This window comes from Labrus mixtus, chromosome 20 (genome assembly GCF_963584025.1).
Source record: "Labrus mixtus chromosome 20, fLabMix1.1, whole genome shotgun sequence".
Classification (NCBI taxonomy): domain Eukaryota; kingdom Metazoa; phylum Chordata; class Actinopteri; order Labriformes; family Labridae; genus Labrus; species Labrus mixtus.
In genome coordinates, this window is record NC_083631.1 from 4,890,049 (window position 1) to 4,916,298 (window position 26,250).

The 26,250-nt window shown below is 41.9% G+C and overlaps 3 protein-coding genes across 5 annotated transcripts in view; 2 read left to right on the forward strand and 1 right to left on the reverse strand.

The window, feature by feature from the left end:
- Nucleotides 1-27: 27 nt before the first annotated feature.
- hmox2b (heme oxygenase 2b) lies at nt 28-5,941 on the forward strand. The gene is made up of 7 exons (XM_061065661.1): nt 28-164; nt 693-825; nt 1,352-1,463; nt 1,571-1,688; nt 1,812-2,303; nt 2,928-3,051; nt 3,157-5,941. Exons 3-7 carry the CDS (start codon nt 1,381-1,383, stop codon nt 3,282-3,284), a joined length of 945 nt encoding a protein of 314 aa, XP_060921644.1. The 5' UTR covers nt 28-164; nt 693-825; nt 1,352-1,380; the 3' UTR covers nt 3,285-5,941.
- Nucleotides 5,942-6,760: 819 nt separating this feature from the next.
- dnaja3a (DnaJ heat shock protein family (Hsp40) member A3a) lies at nt 6,761-12,923 on the reverse strand. Of its 2 annotated transcripts, XM_061026473.1 has the most exons (12): nt 12,685-12,923; nt 11,943-12,079; nt 11,758-11,841; nt 11,436-11,642; nt 11,175-11,327; nt 10,813-10,960; nt 9,795-9,859; nt 9,181-9,309; nt 8,968-9,083; nt 8,770-8,867; nt 8,488-8,617; nt 6,761-7,542 (listed from the first exon to the last, which is right to left on the reverse strand). In XM_061026473.1, the coding sequence occupies exons 1-11, from the start codon at nt 12,893-12,895 to the stop codon at nt 8,502-8,504; spliced, it is 1,464 nt and encodes a 487-aa protein (XP_060882456.1). In that variant the 5' UTR covers nt 12,896-12,923; the 3' UTR covers nt 6,761-7,542; nt 8,488-8,501. The 2 variants fall into 2 exon arrangements, with proteins under 2 accessions (XP_060882456.1, XP_060882457.1); XM_061026474.1 differs by lacking the exon at nt 8,488-8,617 and having other exon boundaries at nt 12,685-12,922.
- Nucleotides 12,924-13,254: 331 nt separating this feature from the next.
- Nucleotides 13,255-26,250, forward strand: part of coro7 (coronin 7) — a 110,533-nt gene continuing 97,537 nt past the window's right edge. For both annotated transcript variants that reach the window (XR_009665710.1, XM_061026472.1), the window contains exons 1-7: nt 13,255-13,456; nt 15,717-15,813; nt 16,279-16,359; nt 16,946-17,016; nt 17,688-17,874; nt 18,868-18,944; nt 23,392-23,442. Coding sequence is in view for 1 of the 2 variants with exons in the window: in XM_061026472.1 (XP_060882455.1) it covers nt 13,397-13,456; nt 15,717-15,813; nt 16,279-16,359; nt 16,946-17,016; nt 17,688-17,874; nt 18,868-18,944; nt 23,392-23,442 (624 nt within the window). In the remaining variant the exon portion in view is untranslated. The remainder of the gene's footprint in view (nt 13,457-15,716; nt 15,814-16,278; nt 16,360-16,945; nt 17,017-17,687; nt 17,875-18,867; nt 18,945-23,391; nt 23,443-26,250) is intronic.

Genomic DNA, 26,250 nt, shown 5'->3' on the forward strand with positions numbered 1-26,250 from the left:
CGGAGTCAGGATACACTCGGATAAAGGACTTTTCAAGTCGGGAATCTGGACCATCCGAGTGTACGTGAAAGCAGCATACGAGCAGTCAGCCGGTTGTGGGCGGAGCTTGTTAGTTCTGTCCTGGACCTATCATTGTTTGTAGTTAACTACGCCGCTGAGTGAAGGTTTGTACATGTCAATATGATACCAAAGCCTTGTAACCCGTTAATGGGGACGTGCCAAGAGAATAAACATGTCACCCCTGTGATGTGTTGTATCTCTGCTCGTCAAGGTTAAGTTTGTAAGCCTGTTGAAATGCTAGCTAGCTGTTAGCCAACTTAGCTTGTTAGCGTTATCCAGCAAAGTTAGCTGCTGTTGTCAACATGATGTTGTTATGAGTGCGTTTATTCGCATTCAGGTGAAAGGTTATTTTTTTGACCAGGGGGAGAAACTAGTCTAAATGTAAAACCCTCATATCTTTAGTTGTGTGTATCTTCCAGCTATATTCTGTCAGACTTCTGGTAAACGCCAGAAGGCCTGTGATTTGTTGTGTGAGCTGCTTTGTGTTTGTCTGTGCACTGCTTCAAACAGGCAGGCCAGCTTTTGCCAGACTGTATTAGCTTTCACCCTTTGTGACGTATGCCCTTGAAGGGTGCTATATAAATAACTTACTTACCCTGACAATGCATTTTCTTCTTCTAATAATAAACCAGGTCCCAGACTGAAAACAACTAGACTAACTTAAAGAAGACATCTCTGCTTGTATCATCATCTCAGGGACAAAGACCACAGTGAATAGGAGTGTGTGATATCAGCTTCCCTTATTCCAGACCTCTGCTGTCTCTGGTAAGGTGTTTCAGAAACTATACACTGTTTGTCTGTCTTTAAATTGTTGCTAGAAGCATTGACTTACCTTAACATCCCTAAGAGACTTTCAATTGTGTTGCAATTGTTTTTGGGAGTGGTTATATTGAGCCTTAACTTGATGACTTTGAAGGCCAAGAAACTCTGATCGTGTTTGGTCAACATTCATGTGCTGTGGCCTCTCTCTTTGCTTTGACCTGACACAAGCTGTATGAAACGTGGTTATACACAGCACTGTATATGTTGTGTGCCTGTGTTCTACTTTTAGAGCTCTAGAAACACAGGGAACGCTGCAGCCTGACATTGTTACCTTGTTTATTCTAAACACCAGTAACACAAACACCACTCCAGTGACACATAAGACATGAGGAACTGGTGTAGGTCACAGCATTGATCTTTTTTTTTTAAATATTTAGTGGAATAGATGTAATCTGGTGAATCTCTAATGTGACTAATGCTTTATACCTTTAAATGTAAATGCCAGTGTGACGTCTCTCACTGATTCTAGGCTGAACAAACTGACCAAAAGAAACACATATGTCAGCAGAGAAGATGGAGCCAACAGCCAACGTGTCCAATGGAGCAGGGCCTGTATATGAGGAAAAAAAAGAGACACTAAGGTAAACCTCTCACTGCTATCGTAAGATCATTATCATGATGTAAACGTATACAAGAGTAAAGAGGATGGTAGTTGTGCTTCTCTTGAAAACACATTTTCTTTCCTCAGTCCCCACGACCTGTCGGAGATGCTGGCAGCAGGGACGAAAGAGGTCCATGAAAAGGCTGAGAACACACAGTTTGTGAAAGATTTCCTCAGGGGTCGCATCAGAAAAGAGCTCTTCAAGGTCAGTGGTCAAGTGAAGGAAAAACCTTTTAGTAAAATGAGTGAATACATTTTATTGATATAGGTACCTGCTAAATGTCATTTTCAACTTTTCTTCTTCTCTGTTGTTGTTTTGTTTCCCCAGCTTGGTGCCGTTGCACTCTATTATACTTATGCTGCCATGGAGGATGAAATTGAAAGGAACAAAGACCACCCCCACTTTGCCCCTCTATATTTCCCAGCAGAGCTGAACCGTCATGAGAACCTGGCCCGTGACCTTGAATACTTTTATGGTCCTGACTGGGAGACCCAGGTCAAATGTTCTCAGGCCACACAACGGTATGTGGACCGTATTCATGAAGTCGGGCAGGAAGACCCAGTGCTGCTAGTAGCTCATGCCTACACCCGCTACATGGGGGACCTGTCTGGAGGCCAGGTGCTGAAAAAAGTGGCCCAGAGAGCCTTAAAGCTGCCGTCCACAGGCGAGGGCCTGGAATTCTATCAGTTTGATGCCATCCATAGTGCCAAAGCATTCAAGCAGCTCTACCGCAGTCGGATGAACGAGCTCGAACTGGACGTGGAAACAAAGAAGAAGCTCGTAGCCGAGGCTGTCAAGGCTTTCCAATTCAACATGGAGGTAAGAGGCCAGGGAGAAGGAATTGAGGTAGAGAATAGAAGAAACACAAGCTAAGTTTGGAAACACCAGTGGGCGATCTGTTCCCTGGAGGTGATGATGAAGTGGTTGCGGTAAAGGTGAGCTTTTTGAGGCTGTTAAACTATTTATTGAGGTTTTTAAAGACATAGTGAAGATACATTTTTTTACATTTCTATATTTACTGAAATTCATGTCCTAATGCCCTGACAAAAAGATAAAAACAAATCTGGTATCTGTCATAGTTTGTTAAACACATTCATGGAAAGACGATGACACCTGTTGGGACTTGTTATAAGTTTGGGCAATAAGAAAATGTGTAATGGTCAGCCAATAAGAGAAGTCTTTTGTCACACCATCTTCTACCAAATAACTAGGAGTGTTCAGCCCTTGTGGACAATATTGAACATCGTTTATCAGAAATGTTTTATTTCACCATTACCACAACGTCTGTGATTAATGATGACTCTGCGATTTTCCCGGCATCAACTTTGCTGACTCAGTCAAAAACATTCATTCGTGTCTGGTTGCCTAATACATGAAGCCGTTCCAGTGTACTGAGTATGTGAGAAAACTTGATTTCTTAACACTCTGTTTTTTGTTTTGTAGGTGTTTGATGAGTTGGAGGAGATGGGTAAATCCATCCAGGAGGATGTTTTGGATGCTGGCATGCCCGTCCATGGAGCAACAGGTGGAGACATCAGCAAGTGTCCCTACTATAATGCCAAAATGGGTATGCTTTTATAACGCACCTAGACGCCAATGTTTCAACAATTAAAACTTATTTGAGTGTTTTTTTAAACAAACTTTTCACTTTATTGTTCTCTCACTGTCACAGCGGCGTCAGGGGGATCAGCATACGCCTGTCAGCTCGCCATGGCTGTGCTCCGACACCCAACGGGACAGGTCCTGTTCGCCACGTGGTTTGCTGCTCTTGCTGGATTGGCTGCGTGGTATTGGATGTGATCCGGCCGTCACCCTGTCACTCCGCTGCTGTAAGAGAGAGGGGGAGAAACATCGAAAGGAAGGACAGTAAGGAGACCAAGAAAGTCCCTCAGACTGTGCACATGGTTCCTTAAAACGATTCTGAATGGGTCCAGGTTTATTTTAGTCACATGTTCGTCATAAAGGGTAGATGACAGGAAATAAACATGGATTGTTTATCAGTGGAATTCCAATGAAGCAATCCCCTTAGGACCATAAGGATGTAAACTCCATCCATCTATCTACCATCCATGCATCCATCCATCCACCGACTCATCAAGTAATTCATTGTTACACACTCTCCCTGTAGTTTTTACACTTCTCTACCTCCTCTGCACTGTCCATCCATTTTGTCCTTCCAGTGTGTCGGTCAAGTTTCAGGACCTTCTGCAGTTGTTTGCTGATTTTGCAATTGAAGTTCATGGTGTGAATAGCTAATTAGATTTATTCTCATTCTTTTAATTAACTGCCAGATTGACACAGCTAAGTTGCTTTTACCATGCGATCAGTGTATTAATTCTGCAAAACCAAATACATAAAACTTAGGAATCATTTCACGGTGAGCTAAGTCAATGCAGCTTGTTTTAAAATACTATGCGCATGTTATGCATGATTATAATAGCACAGTGGGTGTTTGCTGGGCAGACTGCTGTGTGGATTTCAAATAAGGCCTTGGGTGTTTTTGCATAAATTATTTTAATAATTCAGAAATGTTTTATGTCACCATTACCATCATTTCAAGCAGCAAAAAGTAATATTCGTGGTAATAATGCAACTACAAAACTGTTTTTTCTTGTAATTTTAACTTAGGAAATGTCTCAAAATATATATATATATGTATAAATATATAACATAATGTGAACATACGGTGGGCAACATTTCAGGAAAGAAAGCAAACATGTGTTCTGTGAAACAGGTCATAGGCGTCAAAAGCTTTCCTCTTGCCCCCAAATAGCACACCTACACATACACAAGTGTACGATTTCAATAAAAAGAATTTAGGTAGTTGTGAAGATAACTGCCATATGAATCTGATGCATGGTCACTTATTCTTAAATCTTGCGATAGGGCATCTTGTATTCCTTAAATAAAAGACAAAACTGCACAGCTTGACTATCCATGACAAATTCAGGAGCCTATATTAGGACATAAGTGTTACCAGAGGTGAGCTGCAAGCTGTATTCAAAGGAAAATGTATTTTTTATAATATGAATAATTATCCACATGGAGGTGAAATGCTTCTTATGACGACTTCAGGATGAGTAGTGTCTCTATAGGATCCTCACTAAACTCTGTTTTATTCATATACTTTTCATACTGTTTGTTGTAAAAACGGTTCCCAGTCGTGCACAACTCTTGTTTTTCACAAAGGATTAGGAGAACTTTTTTGTGCTGTGTGTGCTGTATGCGGTGTAATTGCATTCAATTTTAATATTTCTCCTTACACGGTCACAGAAAATAATTAACTTTGCTTTATCTTGCAAAGTAGTTTGTGTTTTCCCCCCTTTGGTTTGTTGGACTCAGAGTACCAAAGGAAACCTACTGAGAGCAACAATTCCACCAGGTTCCTGTGTTTTCTTTTTTCAATGTGCAGTATTCCCCCATTAGCCCTTTTTCATCAGGATTAAGTGCCGTAGTGCAGCTGTTGTCATGACGTGTTTTGTATTTGAGAGTCTCAGGTCAGATGGTAATATAATGCATTGACTATAAAAAGATGATAACAGGGGCTGTCCTAGTATTCTCCTGTTGTTGAATAGCCATGTTTTATGACATGTTTCTGATGCCAGTGTGATGTGTCAAAAAGCCACAGCGTTTTGCAGATATGAAGGGACCCTTACTTGAATTTTTGAAGTTCAGAAACCTTTTAGTCATCGAGTACGGTAAATCCTTAAACTCAAGTGAGTGGATGTGTGACTAAGCCATGTTGATTTTTAAATTCGTATGCATTTTCATTAACTCTGCCCCTAATCCCGTTGTTTATGGATGCTGAGAAAGAGCTGTGTTGCAATAAATTTCTTAATTTTGTTATCTCCAGATCACAAGTTCATTGCTTTGTCAAGATTACAAAATGAGTAAACGGAAGCTTGATTATCTGAGCTGATGAGGTAATCCATCACCAGAAGATGACGTTGTGCTTTCTTAAGATCACTGGATGACTAAGGAGAGCATGAAAAGTTGTTTTTTGGTGAATGTGACCACCTCTGATTGAAGGCTTTAAGACGACTGTGATGACTGTCAGTTTTCTGCATTGATCGATTAAAAAATACTCCTTGATCCAACATATTCAGCTGAGATCTGGTGCCACAGTAGTCAAGATGGCCATTATGCATGCAGGCATGGCATGTGATCCCTGCTAACCATACGTAGAGAGAGACTTGTTTAACGGGCTCATTTGGTTATCAGGATAAAAACAAAGCTTGTTTTCTCACATTAGGTTGTGATCTTGAGATAGCGGCGTAGAAAATCATTGTAAAGTTGGCCGTTCTTTGCGTCTGTACCTTCTTTATCCACCTGGACACAAAGCGTTAGAAGTGATCGGCTCGTATGCCTTCATGGTATGAGTGAACATCCATGACTTTAGGCTGTGCTCTAAAATGTTTTTTTTTCCTGCTAATACTGAAATAAAGATGATAAATTCAGACTGGTGTTTTTGATCACATTCAATATTATCCTAAATGTATACCTCATATGTTCTGTGTCATATCCTCTAGCAGAGCTTTGTCATTTGTTGTGAGAAATATTGAATGGAGAGCCTTAAAAGTAGGTGAAAACAACCACGTTCCAGTCGTGCTCTGTTGTAGAGACTATTTGTTTAATTCCTCAGTTTGAGAACTCTTACTTGCACACTGATTCAGCTTTCATCTGCTACATCTGGACTGAATTCTGTACTTAATGGAAAATGACATTGCTTGCATGCTACAATGAAATACTACAGAATTGTAGCTGTAGCCAAGTTAGCATTAGCTTAAAACCTCACATGCAGTAGCCCTCTGTTAATGACTTGATAGACAAATAAGAGTTGTAGAAAGAACGTGACAGGAACATTATTTTATTGAAAATGAAAAACACAGGCTAGTTTCTGAGATAACCCAAAGACGATGAAATCTTATGAAATAAACAAAAAGACTACTTTACCTCTGTGGTGTTAAAATCTTATGACTTTGTTGGCAGCAGTTTAGTTTTTTAGCTTGCAATTTATTATGGATCATAGGTGAACAAAATATGTAGAAACATTTGGGGCGCCCATTGTATAGAGGCTGTAGACCTTGAAGCGGACGGCCTAGCTTCGAATCTGACCTGTGGTTCCTTTTCCCACTCTTTAACTATCCACTGTCTTGTCTCTCCCATAAAGGTACAAACAGACCCCATGAATAAATCTAGAAAATGTATAATATAGTTAGCCCTAGATGAAGTGTGAGTATTCTGCTTCCTCCACTGGGATTTATATTAAAACAAAGGATTTTGGCAGACCATAGTTTTATTATAGATGTACAGTATATCTTTTCTATGTGACAGATTGATAAAGCCAGATGATCCACAGGTGTCTATGTACAAATATGATGAAGGTGCACGATGCAAAGGAGCTAAAGGAAGGACAGAGTCACGGGTCAGGAGAACCTCAGACGAATGTTAACTTCACACAATTCAGTCCTCAAAGACGGGAGACACATTATCCTCCACAGACGCAGATTTAATCTGTAACAGCTACACAGAGAGGTAAACATGTTCTCCGGTGATGTTCAACATGTAAGCAGCGTCCATTTGAAGGAAGGAAAACAACCAAAACATACAGAACAAAAAAGGATTGATGACCAGAAGGGATTCATTTAATCCCGGATAGAACTGTTGACTGTATCCATTTGTAGTCTTTATTAATACGATAATTAATTTCTGAGCACTTTGGATTCTGTTTTTCTTTCAGGATTGACAGAAAACCATCATGCACTTACTGCTACGTTAAATGATAGAAGTCTTTGTTGACGGAGAAGTGATTGGCACGCCTGGAAAAGTCCTCATATATGTGGATTCACGGAGCAGGTTATGTTGTGCCTTGTTCACTGCAGGGCTGTGTGGGTAGTTAAGTCCTCACTGATCCAACCAGAACCTTTTGCAGGCCTCCTCCAAACACTCCTCTTACCGCCTGTCGCTTCATAAAGTGGCTGTTTCTTGATTCACTCTGTCCTCCCTTCTGCCCTCCGGTCTACTGACGAAGCTGTTCAGTTCCAGGATGATCTTTTACCTGCAGAGAAAGAAAAAATATAAAGTTAAGTAGGGTCTGCACAATCAATCCCCAAATTCATCATTAATGCAATATATGAGCATTTGCAATAAAAATAATAATAATAATAATAAGAGGTGAAGAGAAGAACATTGATTTGATGTGATAAAGCGACGCTTTCTCACTTATGTTAACATTTGATCTGTTAGATGGAGGGTATAAAGGGAAAGCTTTAACACCATTTTGAATGAGTCATACGAAGTGCGAGCTAGTTATCGGCTCTGCTTGGATTGATGTAGATTTAGGGGTAATAAAAAAATATTTTTTGATTTACTTTGGATTAAGGAGGGACAAATTTCAAAACCTGTGTTCTTCTGTGTAAATCATGAAGAACAGCAGAGAGACATATGGTGTTTTCAGACATACACAATGAACATCTCATGACATTTTTGGGGTGAGCGGCATGTGTGAAAGAAAAAAAAAATGTGAATACATCCAATTACAAGTAGCACTGAGAGGGATCGCACCCCCTCCCATGTTTCAGGGAAAGTCTCCCGCTGTGAGGTGCATCATATGTGAACAGGCAAGTCAGGAAGATTTCAGTGGAGCCTGTCCTGAAAGGAGTGCATGTGTGAAAACTGATATAGATACTCGGTTGTAGTCTTTCATATCCGTTTGTTGCATTTTATATTACTAACGTGATATTGACCAATGATATCGCATCATGTCATACTTTTCTCATACCGTGCAGGTCTACTGTAGAGGCAGCTCTAACTGAAGAAACAAAACATAGAAGACTCAGAGCAGACAATCAGGAAACCTAAGACTGACATGCATGAAGGTTTAAAGTGACAGCCACAAACCAGATAACTAAAAGTGCTTCATAAATACAGAGTGTTGTATAATTTATCTGAAGAACGAGACAGGAAAAGTGGAACTGGGGAGGTAAATCAAAACCAGTCCTACCTGGTTTGTGGCTGTCATGAAGAACTAAACAATCCCTTTAATTTGGAGAAGAAGCCCCCTTGTTTCAAATCTCCTTTCTCCTCATGCCCGCTTTGCCCTGTTTCAGACCGCTTACCACTGCTGCCCCCACCTGGACAGAGATGAACACTGCATCAGCCAGGCTTGCAACCAAGTACAGATTCCTTTCCTAAATCCCCGCTTCAGTAGATCAGAGATGTATAAAGAGGCCTCTATAGATAGAGTGAGGTAATAAGAATAAAGTCAGGGAGCTTGTCCTCTTACCTGTAGTGGTGGCTGTGACCCCGTTCACCGTCCCCTCCACGTCCGTCTCGTCCTCAGCGTAGCTCATGAGCAGACTTCTTTGTCTGTCTGTGAGTGTCCTGCACATGAAGACAAAGGCTTGTGATCGCTGTGATTGGAAAACAATTTCTTCATCAGTCAATTTATAACCAATCAAAATGTCCTTGAGTGGAGTCTTACTTGGGTACTTTAATTTTGACATGCACATAATGATCTCCAAAGCCATAGCCAGTGACACGGGCGATTCCCTTCCCCCCCAGACGTATCCTCTGGTCAGTCTGGATGCCTGCAGGGATCTGAGCACAAACACATTCCAGTCATTTCTCATTTCATTTATATTTTGAAATGTTTTCCCTTGAGAGGTGAAGCCTCTGAATGTACACGTCTCCTTACTGATAAATTTAGTGTTTCATAGAGGCCCTGTGCCCGGGCTGTGCCGCCCAGGATAGCTTGTGCCACAGAGATTAAAAGGTCAGAGTGGATGTCTGCACCTTCCCGCCTGAACACTGGACTTTTTTGGACCTGCACACAGAAAAAAAAAACGTCACAATCAATGGTTATAAAACACAAGATTTTAAGACATTATAAAAAAGTTTGAAGTCAAAGAGCTCAGTCAGCTCAGCCTTTAGCTTGTCTCAACACTGACTTCAACAAACATACATAAATGATCTCAGCTCTGAGGTGAACATGCACCTCTTGGTATCCATTTGTATCACATCTACCTCCTAAATAAGCAGTGAAGATGGATAGATAACATTCTATATTGCTCAAATGTTTTTCTTATTGTTAACTTACTCTTCTATATATTCAGTTTTCTTTTTTGTGTGTGTGTTGCACTTGAAAGTTGGCATTTACATGTGTATATAGATTTCATTATTATTATTTACTTTCCTTTTTATTGTTTTAGCTGGTTTAAGGTGTATGCAAAACCACCATAAATAAAACATTCAGACGTGCATCTCTTTGACTCCGTACTGACACGATGACAGGCTGATTTAGATACTCACCCTAAATGTGATGAAGACCTCCTTCTTACCGACTGGCATTCTGACTGTCTGACCATCCTCCACGCCTTCAAGAAAAAGAGAAACAAAAAAAACAGTTTGTTGATTAGGATCTGAAGTGAAAAAAAAAATCATCATTTAATGTTTCAATTCTGCAGGTATCCGTTTCCTCTCTGCTTCAGACAGATCTCTGGTCAGCTTAGTCCAGGCTGGGTCAGTAACAACGGTTTATCTTATATGGGGCGGGTTAAAGCCCTGCTTTTATTCCAAAACAACAAACATGGCTGCTGCTGATGTGACTCACCTATTGTGTCAGTATTAGCTGTACAATTGGACAGCTAATGCCAACAAGTCTATCGTCTTTAACTAGAAGTCCTGTTCATAGAAGGTTCAAACCAGCTATTTAGCCTAGCAGCAGCTACATTACATGTTTTAGTCGCTTTGATTGGTTGAAACCTCCCATGGTACATTTCAGTCTGTGCCTGCTGATCCTGTCCTTCGATATGAGAAAATATTGATTGATTTCAGCATTATCTGCTTTATTCATCCTCAGAATGTTCTTTTTATTTCTGAGCCTAAACCTCCAGGTCAACCTACAGTGAAGAATCAAACTCTTTCATTTTCAAACATGCATGTATCAAATACAGTACACTTTGACAGTTTTAGTTTGTAAGGTTTTTAGGAAAATGCAAGGAAATTTGTAGGTTTATCCTGAACATTAAAATGATTTTTACTCTAATTTTGGACTTCTGGCTTAGAAACGTATTTTTCTCAGTAAAATACCTGCGATTACTGCGCATTTAAAAAAGAAACCCGGTCAAAAAGTTAAATCTATGAGCTGGCATCCAAATTATGAATGATATTCAACAATGCATAATGTATTTTTATGAATAAAATTAAATCTGTTAATGTCTAGGATGTTAGATAAATCTACAGCAGAGCAGACACAGCTTCATTCTAATGTTTAATACAGTGCTGAATCATGTTTGTGCTTATTAACACACTCTCAGGAGAGACTGACCTGCAGGCACAGGAACCATCACAGTCTTCTTCTGCTTGGTCTGTCCTGTCCCGCGGCAGGAGTGACAGGGGGAGGAGATGACTGTGCCTTTGCCGCCACAGCGACGACATGTGGAGCGCATCACAAACGGGCCCGTGTTCACCGTCTCCTGCAGAAATTCAACACAGATTGGAGATGAGTGGAAGATAACAAAGTTCAGAAGTTCATTAGAACCCTCTGATACATATGATGTATAGAAACAGCAGATTTCAAAGGATGAATGCAGAAACAGGAGCTAGCAGTAGCACTAAACAAACTACAACAAACAGATACTTTAATGGATGCTGACAACACAAAAAGAAGCGGTGTGTCCGAGCGCTTACCATGCCCGAGCCGTTGCAGTGGTGGCAGTGCTCGACCTTGGTGCCGGGCTCGTGGCCTTTTCCATCACAGCGCTGGCAGGCTGCTTCGATGTTAACAGACATCTCTTTGTTGACCCCCTTTGCTGCCTGAGTAAATGTCAGCTCCATGACGTACTGTGTCAAACAAAATAAAAAGGAGGGTTGAAATATGTTCATCATTCTGAATGTGAGCATGCACCAATAGATATAGCCAAATGGGAACCAGATGTGTGTACAACATACCTCCTGTGGCTGATCAAAAATGGCGTTGAAGTCTCCAAAGCCTCTGCCTCCAGAAAATTCCCCAAAGATCTTACGGAAGAGCTCCTCTGGGTCTACGTTCTGGGCGTGCCCTGACCAGTACTGCTGCCCTCCGCCGGCCTGACCAGCGTCGAAGCCTGCCGAGCCATATGTATCGTACTGCTTCCTCTTTCCTTCATCACTAAGGATCTGAGAGAAACATGGAAGCGGAGGTTCATTATTTAATCCCCTGAAGCTGTAACAGTCCATAGACTTTGAAGAGAACACACAGGGGGGACATATCAGCAGAAGACTGACACTGAACCTCATAAGCTTCAGCCAGCTGAGCAAATTTTTCCTTGGCTTGAGGGTCTTCTTTGTTGGTGTCAGGGTGATACTTTTTGGCCATCTGAGGGACAACAAACACAAACACACTGTCAACTACTGCGGCGATTGGTTATCTGAGAGCCAACCCGAGCTGTGGACGCGTGACGACAGGCAGGAGCAGACCTGGTAGTAGGCTTTCTTGATCTCTTTCTGGGTTGCTGAGCGGGGTACGCCCAGGACCTGGTAGAAGTCCTGCTTGCTGCTAGCGGGGGCACTTGTGTGAAAGGACAGTGTGCCGACAGCATGTGGTGGTTTGATGGCTGAGAAGTGTAAAACAGGGTACAAGGGTAAGTAAACAGCAGCTATGACAGTCGAAAGGTGTTGTATGACTCAATCATGCATCAGATAGTAACTTGTTTTACTTATATTTTATTAAATTAGATGTTAGTCAATAGAAAGGTATTTCATTTTGCATGTCTGTAGTCTGTATTGCTGAGGCTTCATGTCTTTGCAAACCGGTGAATATCTGATGAAGTTGTCAATCTGTAAGAAGGTTCTGGAAACAAAGCTGGACATCATGTACTTGCTGTGTGATAATATACTTGTCGCTGTACCAATTGCAATAACAGCTGGTTGTTGGCAACAAAACAACTTAGAAAATACAGTCCTGACTCCTGGAGAGAGAAAGGATTAAGATCTGTGGTATCCACACCTTGCAAGTTCAACTTAATGGCTGCAAACCAGTTAGCCAAACTGACTGCATCACATTTCTATCTCTGCAAGCATAAAAACAAAGTTCATAACATCTTTACTGCTCGATTTAGCCTTAATCAAGCTGACATAATGTAGTTATATCACATCGTATCATATAAGTAGACGCCTAGCTTAGCCTAGCTTAGGCCATATGGGTAACACACCACCTCACCTGACAGTCCTCTCAATGTCAACGCTTTCCCGGCTCCTCCACACATCAGGTTCCCTCCCCGCCACAGTTTCTGCCCCCCCAGGGTCGACACACTGCGAGCTCCTCCGTGCCCGACGGCGCAGACAACCGCACCGGCGGTCCTGCGTCGTCCATAGGACACGAAAACTGTAATCCAGCGTGAGGAGCAGCGGGCTGCCGACGACGCCATCATTTCCTCCACAAGAAGCTAACCCAGGCTCACTGCGCATGCGCCGTGTGACACGGTGGGCGTAATCAAAGACGCAAAGCTATTTTGTTTGAGTCAAGAGGATGCTCTCCTGAGAAAAACAAGTTGCCGGACTCCAGTCCTAAATGTTACTGTTCCTGTTATAAACTCAACACAAGTGGCACCTACAGACAAATAATAAGAATAGGAATGATTGGCGCATTGAAGCATTAGTGTTATTGCGTGGACAAGTATCAGAAGTGTCAAGTAAAATATAGGATGCACGTGTTTTATGACCCGGGGTAGCGCGAGACAGTGCTGTGTTTTCACGAGCTTTTTAATGTGAGACACCGCCCACGAGGGCAGCTCGGTGGAGCAAAGCGAGCGAACACCAGCTGACTAAAACTGAACTGTCAACTATAGCAGGAGTCCTCTCTCTCTTTGCTGAGTACCAACCAGCTCGACACAGACACCCGGAAGGCACGAAAGTCAATTTGAGAGGGCAGCATGAATCGCTTTAAGACCTCCAAATTCAAAAACACCACACCGAGCATTGCCAAGAAAGATGTGAGTAGTTGCCGAGCGCCTGCCAGTCTCGTCTCGCTAACATTAGCCGTGGTTATTATGAGCTGTGCTGGTTAAGTGGTGTTTTGGGGGAACGCCTGCCTGCAAGGGATGTTGAACTTCCTGCATCTGGTAGCCTGCATAGTAATAAGAGAACTACACGAACCAACTCACAAGTGTTCACACGAACTATGTGCTGCTAGTAAAAACTGCCAGCCATGTGGGTGAAGAGAGCTGCTAACCCTCTTCGGAATTTGTAGTGACGCCCATCACCATGCTATTACAGCAATGCTAACCTAGTTTTCCCTTTTCTTCTAAAACATCATGTGGTGTATTGCACGATTTATGACGGAGCTGTGTTTGCTCTGCACAGATTTACTCTGTCAGTAAAATGGAAAGATAACGATTTGAAAGGTGAATACAACAATAGTTCCTCTTGTATTTGAGAGATGGTTGTCCTTTTAGGCTGCAAGAGGCGACATGTCTGGACGGTACTGCAGTGTCTTGCATACAAATCTGTCATTTTTCTTCTTCTCTGATCTGGACCCATCTGCTTGAAGTTGAAACGCCTGCAGCTCTCCTTGCTGAGGTGGATTATGTAACCCCCCCCCCCCCCCACACACACACACACACACACTTTGTTTTTACTGAGGCAGGAAAATGTCTGGCATGTCCAGAGATATTGGATGTTATTGGTGTCTCTCCAATCTCTGCACACATCTTAGACAGCAGGTGGTGCTTTGCTGCTGTGCATGTTAACAGGCCAGTGAATGAATGTGGGTGAGTGTGGCTGGAGTCATGTGATGGAGGGAGCTGTCATGTCATCAAACATTATATAAAAGAGAAAACGGGGACAGGAGCAGGAAGGGAGAGAGGCAGACTCATGGGGCTAGAAACGCACACCAAACCAAAGACGACCGAGTTGTTTTCTACTCATATTGTTCAGAAAAGTTTGAACTTTTCCACATGGTTTAAGTTAGTAGTCACAGGAGTGGTTTGGGTATTCATTTAGTCAAATCTTATTTGGCTGGTGAGCACGCTTTTTGGTGCCAAACCTCTTTCTGATCATGGATTTGTTCATGGACAAACAACAGAAGTTGTTCAGACTGACTCTATAAACCTTGGAAAAACACTCAAATACAGAAAAAACATCATAGACCTCATACACCATCATCCAAGTGAATTTATGAAGGGAAGACAATCCTGAGTTTGGACTTTCCTTTAGAGTCAAATAGCCCTAAATGTTCATAGTCATGGTCAAATGTATAATTTGTATACAAAGTAGAAAAAGACTCTTATGCTCCAGTGGTGGAGGTAATGATTTTTAATCCTGGGAGATATTATAATAATAATAATAATTACAACATTCTTCACGGCTATCTCAGAATAAATCAAGTGTCAGTGGTTCGGACTCAGCTTCTGTCACACCACAGTCATGTTTGCATTTAAAGATGCACATGCAGAAAATGTAATCCTGTCAAAATAGAAGCATGCTTCTTTACTGTGCTTTCAATGCATGTGTGCATAAATAAAGGAAGTATTGCTTTATTCCTAGGAAAGCTGTTTCAACTGCTAAGTGCCCTCCTGCAGCTCCACGTTCGGCCCCTCAAACAGCACTGAGAGTTTTTCGGAGGAGTAGCGCAGCAGTATGTTGGACACTCTGTCCTCTCGCTGCTCTTGCCTTGTTAAACTTCTGAAAGAGGTTTTAAGAGCGTCTGCTGTGCGACGCAGGGAGCCCTTCCACTTCCTCGACACTGGCTCATTCAGAAGCACTTATGTGTGCACGCTCACAGCCAGATCCTTCCTGTTTAATCCGTAGCTCACTTTATTTATTTCATTTCAGCCAAGACCATTCACGTGTGCTCATTTGAACAATATGAGAAAGTTCTGTTGTTTTTTCCCCGCTGAAGTTAGAACGGCTTGCTTTTGTGTAGATATGTCAAGTTAGCAGCGAGGTCATTATCCTTAACAAAAACTAAGGAAAGAAGGAACAGTATTGTCAGAAACATTTTTCTCAATAAAAGCAAAATACAAAAAATAACAATAATAAAATAAAGACTAAACTAAACGAACAAACCCGCATTGACATTGAAAACAAAAAGTAAAATAAGAACTAATGACAAATTAAAAACAATTCTATCCTCCATTAGCACTGAGGATTGTAGTCATTTTTCATGTCCATCATTCTGTGATCTGTTTCAACACTTCATCCTTTGTTTGTTTTTTAAACCCTCATAAGTGTGTTCTGTGTCTTTAAATCAAGGGATGGATCAACAACGTCCAAGCTGGTTCCTTCTCCTCCCAGGGGAACCACATCAAAGCCAGCTCCAAGTTTGTGGTTTTCAACACCGAGCAGGCCGGTAAGTAGAGAGTGAGAGTGAGAGTGAGAGAGAGAGAGAGAGAGAGAGAGTGAAAGTAATGTCTGCTTCATGTGGACAGAAGAATCCACTGTTGTGATTTCAGCACCATGCTTGTCTGTTTGCCACATGTCTACATCTAAGAATGTAAAAAATGCAAAGGAAATACTTTTCTAAAACATGCTTTTTTAAACTGTTGGCTTTATTGTTATTTTTCACCATGTTTTTTTTTTTTTAATCTATTTGGCTTTTTATTGATTGATATTTGGTGTTTTATTTATCTATTACATTTATTTGTTTTCTTATTTGTGTATTTACTTTTACTTATTTGCCTTGTTTTAATGGAGAGTGACTTTGTAACTTGTGGAGAAAGTGCTTTATAAATAAAGTTTTTTATTTTTTCACAGTATTACGTTAATAAGTGCGAGCAGTGTGATGAATGAAGATTTTCTGTGCATCTTTCTGCAGGTGGATGCATGCTGGGCCTGTCCTCAGTCAAACCTGCTTCAGATGGCCAATGGACGCTCACCCAGATCTCCTGCCATTCAGGTAGTTTTTTCTTTTTTTTAAGTTTTATTCTTCTTTCTACCCTCTGTTCTGTCTCTCTAACAAAGGCATAAAAGCCCAAAAATGAATCTTAAACAAAATAACCGAGGACGTTCCTAATTTGATATTTGTATCATATTCATGATTGTTGAGACAGCTATTTTGTCTCTTGTATTCCACTTTTCTTTTTTTTAATCTTCAATGTATAGCACATTGAGCTTACCTGTAATGAAATGTGCTTCATAAATAAACTTCTATTCTATTTGTGGGTCCCTGATAAATTCTAGTTCTGAACTAACTGGAGTCTGTGGACAGATCTCTGACTGATACCGCGCTCAAAGTGCTTTACAATAATCTAAACAAGGAAAAATTAAAAGCATGTTTAACTTTGTGCAAATCAAGAGAGATAGGAATGAGTTCAATTTGGGAATGTGTTTGAGATGGAAGAAGCAGGAGCTGACAGTATTTTCAAGATTAGAATCAAAACAAAGATCTGCATCAAATACCAGATTTTTTATCTTTCACAGCTGAGAAATGAAACTAACTTGTGTTTGTTTTTCTCCGTCATGTCTCCGCTCGTCTCTGTCAGATCTGGTGACTGATATGGACTTCTCTCCTTTTGATGAAAGTCTCTTGGTGACATGCTCCAGTGATGAAACGGTGAGCTCTTACATTCCTTCCTCTCTCTGTCATTATCTTTCCTCCATCAGTATTGATCTTGTTTTATCTTCTTATTTTTAAACGTATAAAAATCCTCTCTGGCTTTGTGCCTCTTGGCCCGGCTTCTGATCTTATTTTAAAACATTTTGAAGACTCCCTCGTTTCAGCACTTTATCCTCAGCCACAGGTGTCCTAGCTTACAAGAATCTGCTGAGTTCGGTTCTGCATCTTCAGACTCAGCAGCTCGGTTAACCTCCACAGCCTGTGTTAACACACACACCTATATCCACACACACTCAACGTTTTCTGCAGTGCCTGGAATTTGCAGCACACGACCGATTACTCTCATCTTTGTCCAACAGGGAATCTAGTTTCCCATACTGAGCAGTGTTAAGCAAATAAATTACAGTGGAAATGAGTGAACGTGTGAAATATGATCAAGGGAATGTGTTTTTACTGACTTAAATTGTCTCATTACATCCAGAAACACCAGCTGACTTGTCTGATGTGGTGTTTTAAAGAACAGCTGTCACAGCACAGCGATCATTCCTTTGTCTTTTAATGTTCAAAGGAGCAGACATTCACTTGGATTTGAGCATTAAAAGTAAGAGGGTAAATGGGACTGAATTGGAAGGTGTTGTAAAGAGATTTCCCTCTGTGTGTGTGCTCAGGTGAAGCTGTGGCGTTTGTGCGATCCAGAGCTGCAGCAGCCCAGCAGTCCGGAGCTGACCCTGCATCCGGGGCACGGCAGGCTGGAGCTGGTGCTTTTCCATCCCACCTCCTCTGGCGTGCTGGCTGTCGGCACCAACAAGACGCCCCTGATATGGGACACCAGCCGCCAGGATACGCCACTGGCAGGTAGCTAAGCGAGTGCCACATGTGGGAACACATCTGTTTGTGTGCACAGTTTAGATTGAAACACTGAATGTTATTTCTGTCCAAGTCGTTGTTGTACATCATGCACTGTCGATTACATCTAACATTTCAGTCTCTGTCAGTTAGTCTTAAGGTTTTTTTTTTTTCCGTTCTTGCCTGTTTTGTTTTATGAGTTTATAAATGTGGAGTTGAGTGAAGTGCTTCTTTTTTGTTCGTCTGGGACTGTCTGACTGACCCTGCCTACGTTTTTCAGCCCTGTGGCTCTGTGGGGTCGGAGCAGCAGAGGTAATGTTTTGGTTTTGCAGTCCTGGTCCCGGTCTCCACAGACTGGCCTCAGGATGTGATCACACTATCCTCTGGCATCAAACCCCCCCCCCGCCCCCCCACAAACACTTTGCCCCCCCCTTCCCAAAGTCCATGACAGCTGGCCTGGCTGCTGCTCACTGCTGATCCAACTCTTCATGCGCTCCGCTGTGCCCCCACACGCCAGCTTTCATCACCCTCATTCCTCATTAATATGTGATTGAGGGACAATGTTTGAACTTTAAAAATGTGTTTTTAAGTGGTGTTTGTGTTTCAGTTCATAAGTTCACTTTTCCTCTTTATTCATCTGTTTGGTGTCAAACTGAAAAAAATCACTCGTGCTGTGCTCACCTACAGCACTGCGGCTTTATATGTGTCACGCTCTTCATTTCTCTGATATGACTCATTGTTAGTTGTAAATCCTATGTATGCTGTATTATTATTTAATAACTTTTTTGTTGCTTGATTTATGGCTTCATCTCCTCCCTGCATTTTTTTCTCTCTCTTACATTTTTTGTGTTCTTTCATTCGTGTCTTGTCCGTACATGTGTCATCATTCTGTGTTCACACTGTGTTGCATCGGTTCCTCTTTTTCTAAACCTTATTCAAGATGTCCCTTAGTCCTTTTCCTCTTCTCACCTTCCTCTCTGATCGACGTGTGTGTGTTCACAGTCCTGGAGCAGCACAGTGACCAGCTGCAGAGTCTGAGCTGGAAACAGGACGGTTCCCTGCTGGCCACCTCCTGCAAGGTGAGGAGAACTCACACCACACCATACAAACACTGCAACAATCTACATCGCTTCACCTCTAATTTTCACTCATGATACAGCAAAATTTCTCTTTTGTTTTAATCCCATTTTCCAACTTTATTGCGCTGTCGAGTGAGGTGTGAGAGCTGCAGTTGCAAGAAGTGACCACTAGATGTAGCCATTGGCTTATATTGAGCTCAGTATGCCGTTCATTGGATGCTGCTGCTCCTTATTTATTTACATGGGGTTTATTCCATCAGAATGTCAACAGAGGTTATGGCGCATAAAAAAGGAGGGGATCACATCACACATTGGAACATGTAGAGGGGAAAAAAATAATAAACTTTGAAAGCCCTGTGACGTCAAAGATAACAGCTGGTTTGTTTTAAAAGTATAAAAGTGATGACAAAGAAAGTTGGCCACAGTTGATGCAGGTCATAGTTTATCTGTATTCATTTGTTATTTAGGGCACTAAAAAAGGTCTGTGTGTGAAGGATACATCTCTAAGGGATTTTGTCTTGCTCGACCCCACCTAACCTCTTAACCTTCGTCTCCCCTGTACACTCTGACTACATGCATTTTGAAATCCTCCTGTCTTCTTGTGCAGCTCTAAAAAGGAATTAATGACCATCTTGTATTTGAATTCATGCAGCATAAAGGAAAACGCCAAGGAGGGGGGAGAGAGAGTTTAATGCATTCATGCCATTAGGAAATAATCACACAGCTTGAAGGCCTTTCCATTCGGTTGTTAATATTTTTATGTAGTGTGAGGAAGGAGGGAGGGGGTATGGCTTTATGAGCAGGGTGCAGAGAACGTCAGGTTTATGGTGGAATTGTTTCATGGATGTATTTGAGTTACAGGAAGAGTTTGAGGGGTTTTCATCAGAGGAAGTAAATATAACGAATGCACCAGACGATTCTTACCCTGGTGACAGATATCAGGATATCATTTGACATTCACCGACTTCAGGAGCCAATTTATACGTATTACATTGCATCAATTTAATGACGGCAAGCTTCTTAATCCCATGTTTAAGCCCACTGTAAGAGTTCTTATTTTGTATGAGAAAACACGAGCGCTTAATTATTATTCATCATTTATATTGATGAACAATGTGTGCATTTAAAGCTCCTGTGAGGAGTTTTTCACTGGTGGTGAAACAGACTGTAATGAATCTCTCTATGAGCTACAAAAGCAAACCAGATAATCTGCATGAAGATTGATCATTTCTCTAAAGTCTTTTTTTAACGTCTTAAACTGCTGCAGGGCGGTTGGCGTCTGATGAAGCCGTTTAAAAAATAAAATAAAAATGAACAGCATAGATTCACAGTTAGGGATACGTTTGACTGTCAAAATATAGTAGGGGAGGGTTTTTTGTCACAGAAGTTCTTAGACATGTAATAACAAAATGTATTATATAACAAGCAATAAGCAATCAATTCTACATATTAATTTAAAATGTCAGACATGGCAATCGGCTAAGTTACATTTAACATCGATATCGGCCTTGATTTTTCCCAATCTGTACATTTCTAGTTAACATATTGTATCTTTATGTATTTGTGTCTTGTTTAAGCCGAACTCGTGACGCTGATGCCTCTGGTGAATACTTCAGACAACGCACGATGAGCTTTCTCGCTCTTGAATAAGCTTTGACACCAAAATCTACCACATGTGCCTCTTTAACAGGCGAGCTTGTCAGTCCAATCCCCTCTGTTTGTCTTTGCCCTGACAGGTAACAAATTACTCCACCAATCACAGTCTACGTCCCAATCCTGACGTTCACCTTGACAGGATAATCATCCTCACCAGAGCTATCCCCCCTGCCACCCGTTTAGATGTAGTCTTAAAGAACAAGGCACCTGAAAAGAAACAGAGCGGGGAGGGGGAGGGGGAGGGGGATTTGTAGCCATGATCAGAGTTCGGGGGGCCTCCGAGGTTCCTGTCCTGTTGGTCTCTGGTGTCATTTAACCCAAAAGGCCTCTTTCAATCTCTCCAATCCAACTTATTAAAGCAAATAGGGCCCACCAACATGTGGGTCCAATCCCCCCGGCAATCCCAAAGGGTAAACATTGGGGCACATGGCTGAGGGGGGAACATGAAGGGGAGACCACCACCCCGAAGAGCAGGACTCATGACAGGCCTCGTTTGGACCCAGAGAGATGTATATTTATGACACGCTTGGAGGGAGAAAGGCACCATTCATTTTAGAGAAATCCACACAGGTAGTATGAGCAGAGAGGGAGGAAAGGGTGTGTTTATCCAAACGATGGACAGGATAGGGCGGTACGCTGCTCAGAAATGAGGTGCCACCAGATTTATGTTCCACGAGTTTACCTTGAATTTTCAAAGTCTCATTAGAACTTCCCTTTTTTTTATTTTCCTCGGTGAAAAAAAAAGGGGGACGGATGAGCAAAATCCTGCAGCCTCAAACTGCCAATCACAACAGGCTGTGTCACTGGTAACCGTGGGAGACTGGGAACGGGAGGCTGGCAGCAGAGTGTGTTTGCTGATGAGTGAGTGAGAGAGTCCCGGCGACCATGTGTGTGTTTGCATACATGTGAAAGTTGTGTGCAGCAAACCCTCAGTGAAACTCATTAACGGCAGCTTGAGAGTGAGGCTCCGTCACTTTGATTAAACAGCTGCTGCCTCAGCACACACACACACACACACACACACACACACACACACAAGTACAAATACACAAATGCACACATGGCTCTGATGGCCCCTCTATCTGTGCGTTTATGAGTTGAGGTGGTGTGTGAGTGTTTATATTAGTTATTGTCATAGGCTTTCGAGTGGGTTTTCTTTGTGTGTGTGTGTGTGTGTGTGTGTGTGTGTGTGTGTGTGTGTGTGTGTCAGTCACATCTGTCCATTTGCAGCCCCTCATCTGTGTGTTTGCACTGCCAGATAGTTTCCTCCCTCATGTTGTTGTTTGACCAACAACTTTGGTTGATATTTCACAAAGTCCATTTAAAGTAGAGATGCTGGTACCTGTGCAAAAAAACCTCTGGTAATAGGAGAAATGCTGATTCAACAGCATTTTTATTTTTTATTTTTTTTGGGCTTTTTGGGCCTTAATTGGAGAGACAGGACAGTGGATAGAGTCGGAATGACGATTCTTTAAAAAAGTTATTTTAGCTAATGAGCATCCTTAGAAAAAGTAATGAGTAGAAAGATAAATCAATGATGAATTCCTTGCAGGTCAGAGATGGTCAGGCCAGAATTGGGTGTTTTAAGTAACAGGTGTGCACTCATCCATTGATCAGTGGTTTTCAAAGCCTGTGTTTCTGAGTGAATGTGTGTGTGTGTGTGTGTGTGTGTGTGTGTGTGTGTGTGCATGTGCATGTATGTCTTTGTGTGTTGTTCTAGCACTGCTCTGGAGCTGTTGGCTTAGGCCCAGGTCACATAGGCCCTGAAGATGTAGCTTTGGGGCATCATATTCGTGGGTGGGCCACACATACACCCGAGAGAGAGGGAGGGAGAGAGAGAGAGGCAGATTGAAAAAAGGCACTTGAGGAAATCCCTTTGTTTGCTATTGAAGCTAATAAACAGCAAATAAAGCCCCTCTTTTATTGCTAAGGAAAGCAGTTCAAAGAGAAGCTGAAGCCCTGATTGATCATCCCTTTCACCCTTGAAATATAAAAAGCTGTATTTATTGTATGCATGGCAGAATTTTATCATGCTGCCCCTTTCTATGTGTGCTTGACTGTGTCACTGTCAGCCTCCTGATTCCCTTTGACATGTGAATGTGTGTGTTAAGTGTGTGCGTGGCTCCTTCTAAGCCCTCATACTTATTACCTGCCATCAGCCCCGTGTGTTTGCTGTGATCACAGTCACACAGACGTATTGAGTGACACGGCTGCAGACACTCATGTCCCGGTCACAGCCTGATCCCATTAGACCCCATTTCCTCTCAATCACGCTGGAGCCTCTCTGATTGGCTGCTGTGACTGATGTGTAACTCGTGTTTGAGCTGGGCGGTTTCAGGGCGCACAAGGCCGCCGGGAGGTCACTGGATTACATTTGCTGCAGATGAATCAGTGAGATCACGCTGATAAGTGAAGGAGGACTTCAGAGAGTTTGTGTTATTCTTCACGAGTCATTCTTAAATCATGTTTTTAATAACTAGCTTTCATATTTCATACGTCCATTTTTTCCCCCATAAAAATAACTGAGAAGCATGTTATTCCCTCCCTCTTTCATTGTGAGCGCGTGAAGTCTCTACCTTTCAAATACACTTTGATCTCCCATTAATGTCCAATATTTAAATTCACACATTTTGTCACTGAATTAAAATGCAATTTATGTACAGAAGTTTATAGAAGACACCTAAACGTGTGCGGTGTTATGCAACAGTCCTGAATAAACTGGGTTATGGGTTATAATGTTCATTTTTCCTCCAGTCTTACATTAATGGTGCCATTTTTTTCACCTGTTTAGGACAAGATGCTGCGAGTGTTTGACCCCAGAGCCCAGCTGACACCAGTTCAGGTAAGTCCCACTACGAAAAATGTACGCACAGTGCCAAAACACTGGAAAACTGCTCTTAGAAAACACTTCATTACCCTGAGGATCTTTGCTGTTTATCGGTAAGTTAAATGTGTGTTTTGGTTAGCAGAAGAGGTCATCACCTTTGCTCCTCCATCAACTGATCCGTACTGCACAGGCAATATGTCAGCGCCCGTCGTTGGGGGACTTTGACTTCATTTGTGTACAATTAGAGGTGGTGGAGATGCATTGTCCATCTTTATATACATTAAAGCCCAAAAACATTTATATGGGGGAAAACTACTCCGACAACTATCTCTCCTTTTCCATTTTCTGTTTTTTTTTTTTTTTTTGTGTTTGTGTGGTTTTTTTTTTTACTTTCCATGCCACATCTGGTGATAAACATGTTGACAGTCACCCAGCCAGCTTACCACTGGCCACTCTCTGTGATCCATTCACTCTTGATTTATAGATGTTCTTCACAACCCGAGGTCCCTGCTCTCCTTTTTTTTTTTCCCACGGGTACCACTCCACACTTAACCAGTATGACCATGAACCTCTCTGCTTTAGGCCACTCCTTCTTCTCAATATTGGAAACAAACTTCCATCGGAATGGGAAAAAAAAAATCTGTTTTTAAGGGGAGTTGAAGATGTAGACAAGGGGGAATGGGGGGCTGCCAAGACCATCACTTTTTGGTGCTGGACCTCCCACAATGTTTTAATTACCGATGTCTGCCTTAAGGCAAAAGGCTCATGCATTTGTAAATACGAGAAATCCTGCAAAAACACCACATGCCGCAGAAGATTACATTTTTAGGCCACAGAAATACCTGCAGGGCACATCACCCTGTATGGAAGTCAGACGGCATATTTCTGCTCCCATTGCTTCATGTGTCTGCATAGTATTGCTCGTGTGTGTTGTTTGTGTGTTGTAAGAAAAAAAAACTCTTAACACCTTTGTGAAAGGAGTACTGTTTCTCAGGTATGTGATGTCATTGACTTTGACACAAAGAGACAGCAGTGAAAAAAGGAACATGCAGAATATTTTCTTTGTGGCACGCTTAGAACTGTACGCTTTCCTTCACAATTCGGAGCGCGAGCACAGTGCATGTGCCTCCGTGTTTGTTTAAGTAACATGAGCTCAGACGGCTTGGCTCCTCTCCAATGTTTGAACCTGGGTGTTTACATCAGGTGTGTCGGCGTTGAGGTCCCTTTCAACAGGCCTGCTTGAATTTTCTCCACTGCACCCGCTCTCTCTGCAACGCTGACATACCGCTACCGCACAGATTTCCGATTTCCCAAGTAAATACTATCCCCAATCCTTGGCCACTACACATGGCCTTGTCTTAATAAATTGAAGCAATGCAAATGAAATTGCACTGATGTTGCATGTAAATCACATTTTGCAGCTGAAGCATCTCATTAGTTCAGACTGAATCTGCCTTTTGGAGAGACTTTTAGTGTGTCTGAAACATTGTCTGTTGGAAAAAACTCAGTGGTTAGTGCTGGTGGTGGAGATGTGCTGCTGGGGCTTTCCAGCCATGTAGCCAACAGATCTTACGGGGGAGAGAGAGAGCGAGAGATGGGAGAAAAATGTGTGACAAAGGCCTTTAGACAGATTTAAACCCAGGAATTAGTTTTATTTTGATCTTTATGTGATGTGCTTCAGACCGACTGGTTACTTTGTAGACTTAGGTTCAAACAATATGATGCATTGTCACAGCTTAAACTACATGACAGTTCATTAAATGGTACTAAATATTAGCTTAACCCCTTCCAGCTTCAAATCAAAATGCAGTTTTCACAGTTGCAATAATCAAAAAGGAGATTATCAATCAATCAATTTGTGCAGCACTGATTCTTAGCAACAGTTATCTCAAAGCACTTGAGAGGTCTAGAATGTACTCTATGTTGCATTATTTACAGAGAACCAGCATGAATCCACCATGAGCAAAAAAACTATTTTAGCAACATTTATCATGTAACATTGTCGAGGAAGAACAGAAATCTTTTTCAAAGAAGAGCTGTGGCTAATCTTCATGCGGGCAACTCAAAGCTGACACTTCTCTGTCCCTCTCTGTTTACTTCACAGACAGATTGGCCTTTCCACGGCATTCACATCATATTTAAAAGCCTGTAAACTGCTCCAACGCAAAGTGGGGAGAGCAGCAGTGGTTCCACTTTGCCTGTGCATCAGGCACAAACACACGAGCCTGTGGAATCTCCTTGAAACCGCTGTGACAATGTGAAATGTTGTGTTGTGTTTTATGGCACTGAACGTCGCTTTGCAGTTTTGTGCAGAAACTAGAGCTTCACACTCTTCTCACTGGCCTCACCATGTGCCTAGTATTAATTTTCTGCATGTTTTAAACCCTCCTTCATCAGATGGTGTTAATAGGAGTGGCAGAAGCTCTCTGGTGTTCCACAAAAAAGAGAGAGAGAGAGCGAGAGAGTCTAACATCTGCCCACTCTGCTCTCCGGCTAAAGCCTGTCAAGTCAAAACCTTGGGTTATTTCAGAGAGATAGGAAAGAGAGAACAAGAAAGCAAGGGAACACAAAACCAAATAGGGAAGAGCAGCCCTCTAATGTGTTTGATCTGGGTTCTAACTCTTTGGTTTGAGGTGGTGAAGCCATGTGGAGGACAGCAGCTGACTCAGACATCTTCCTAACTTGGTCCCTCTCTTTTATCATTAACAGGAGGAATGGAAATAAAGAAAGAAGCTTTTTTGGACTGTAGGCCATTTTAAAACTGACAATCCTGTTACCGATAAGTCTTCTTGTGAGCTTTACCTTAATATATAATGATTGGAA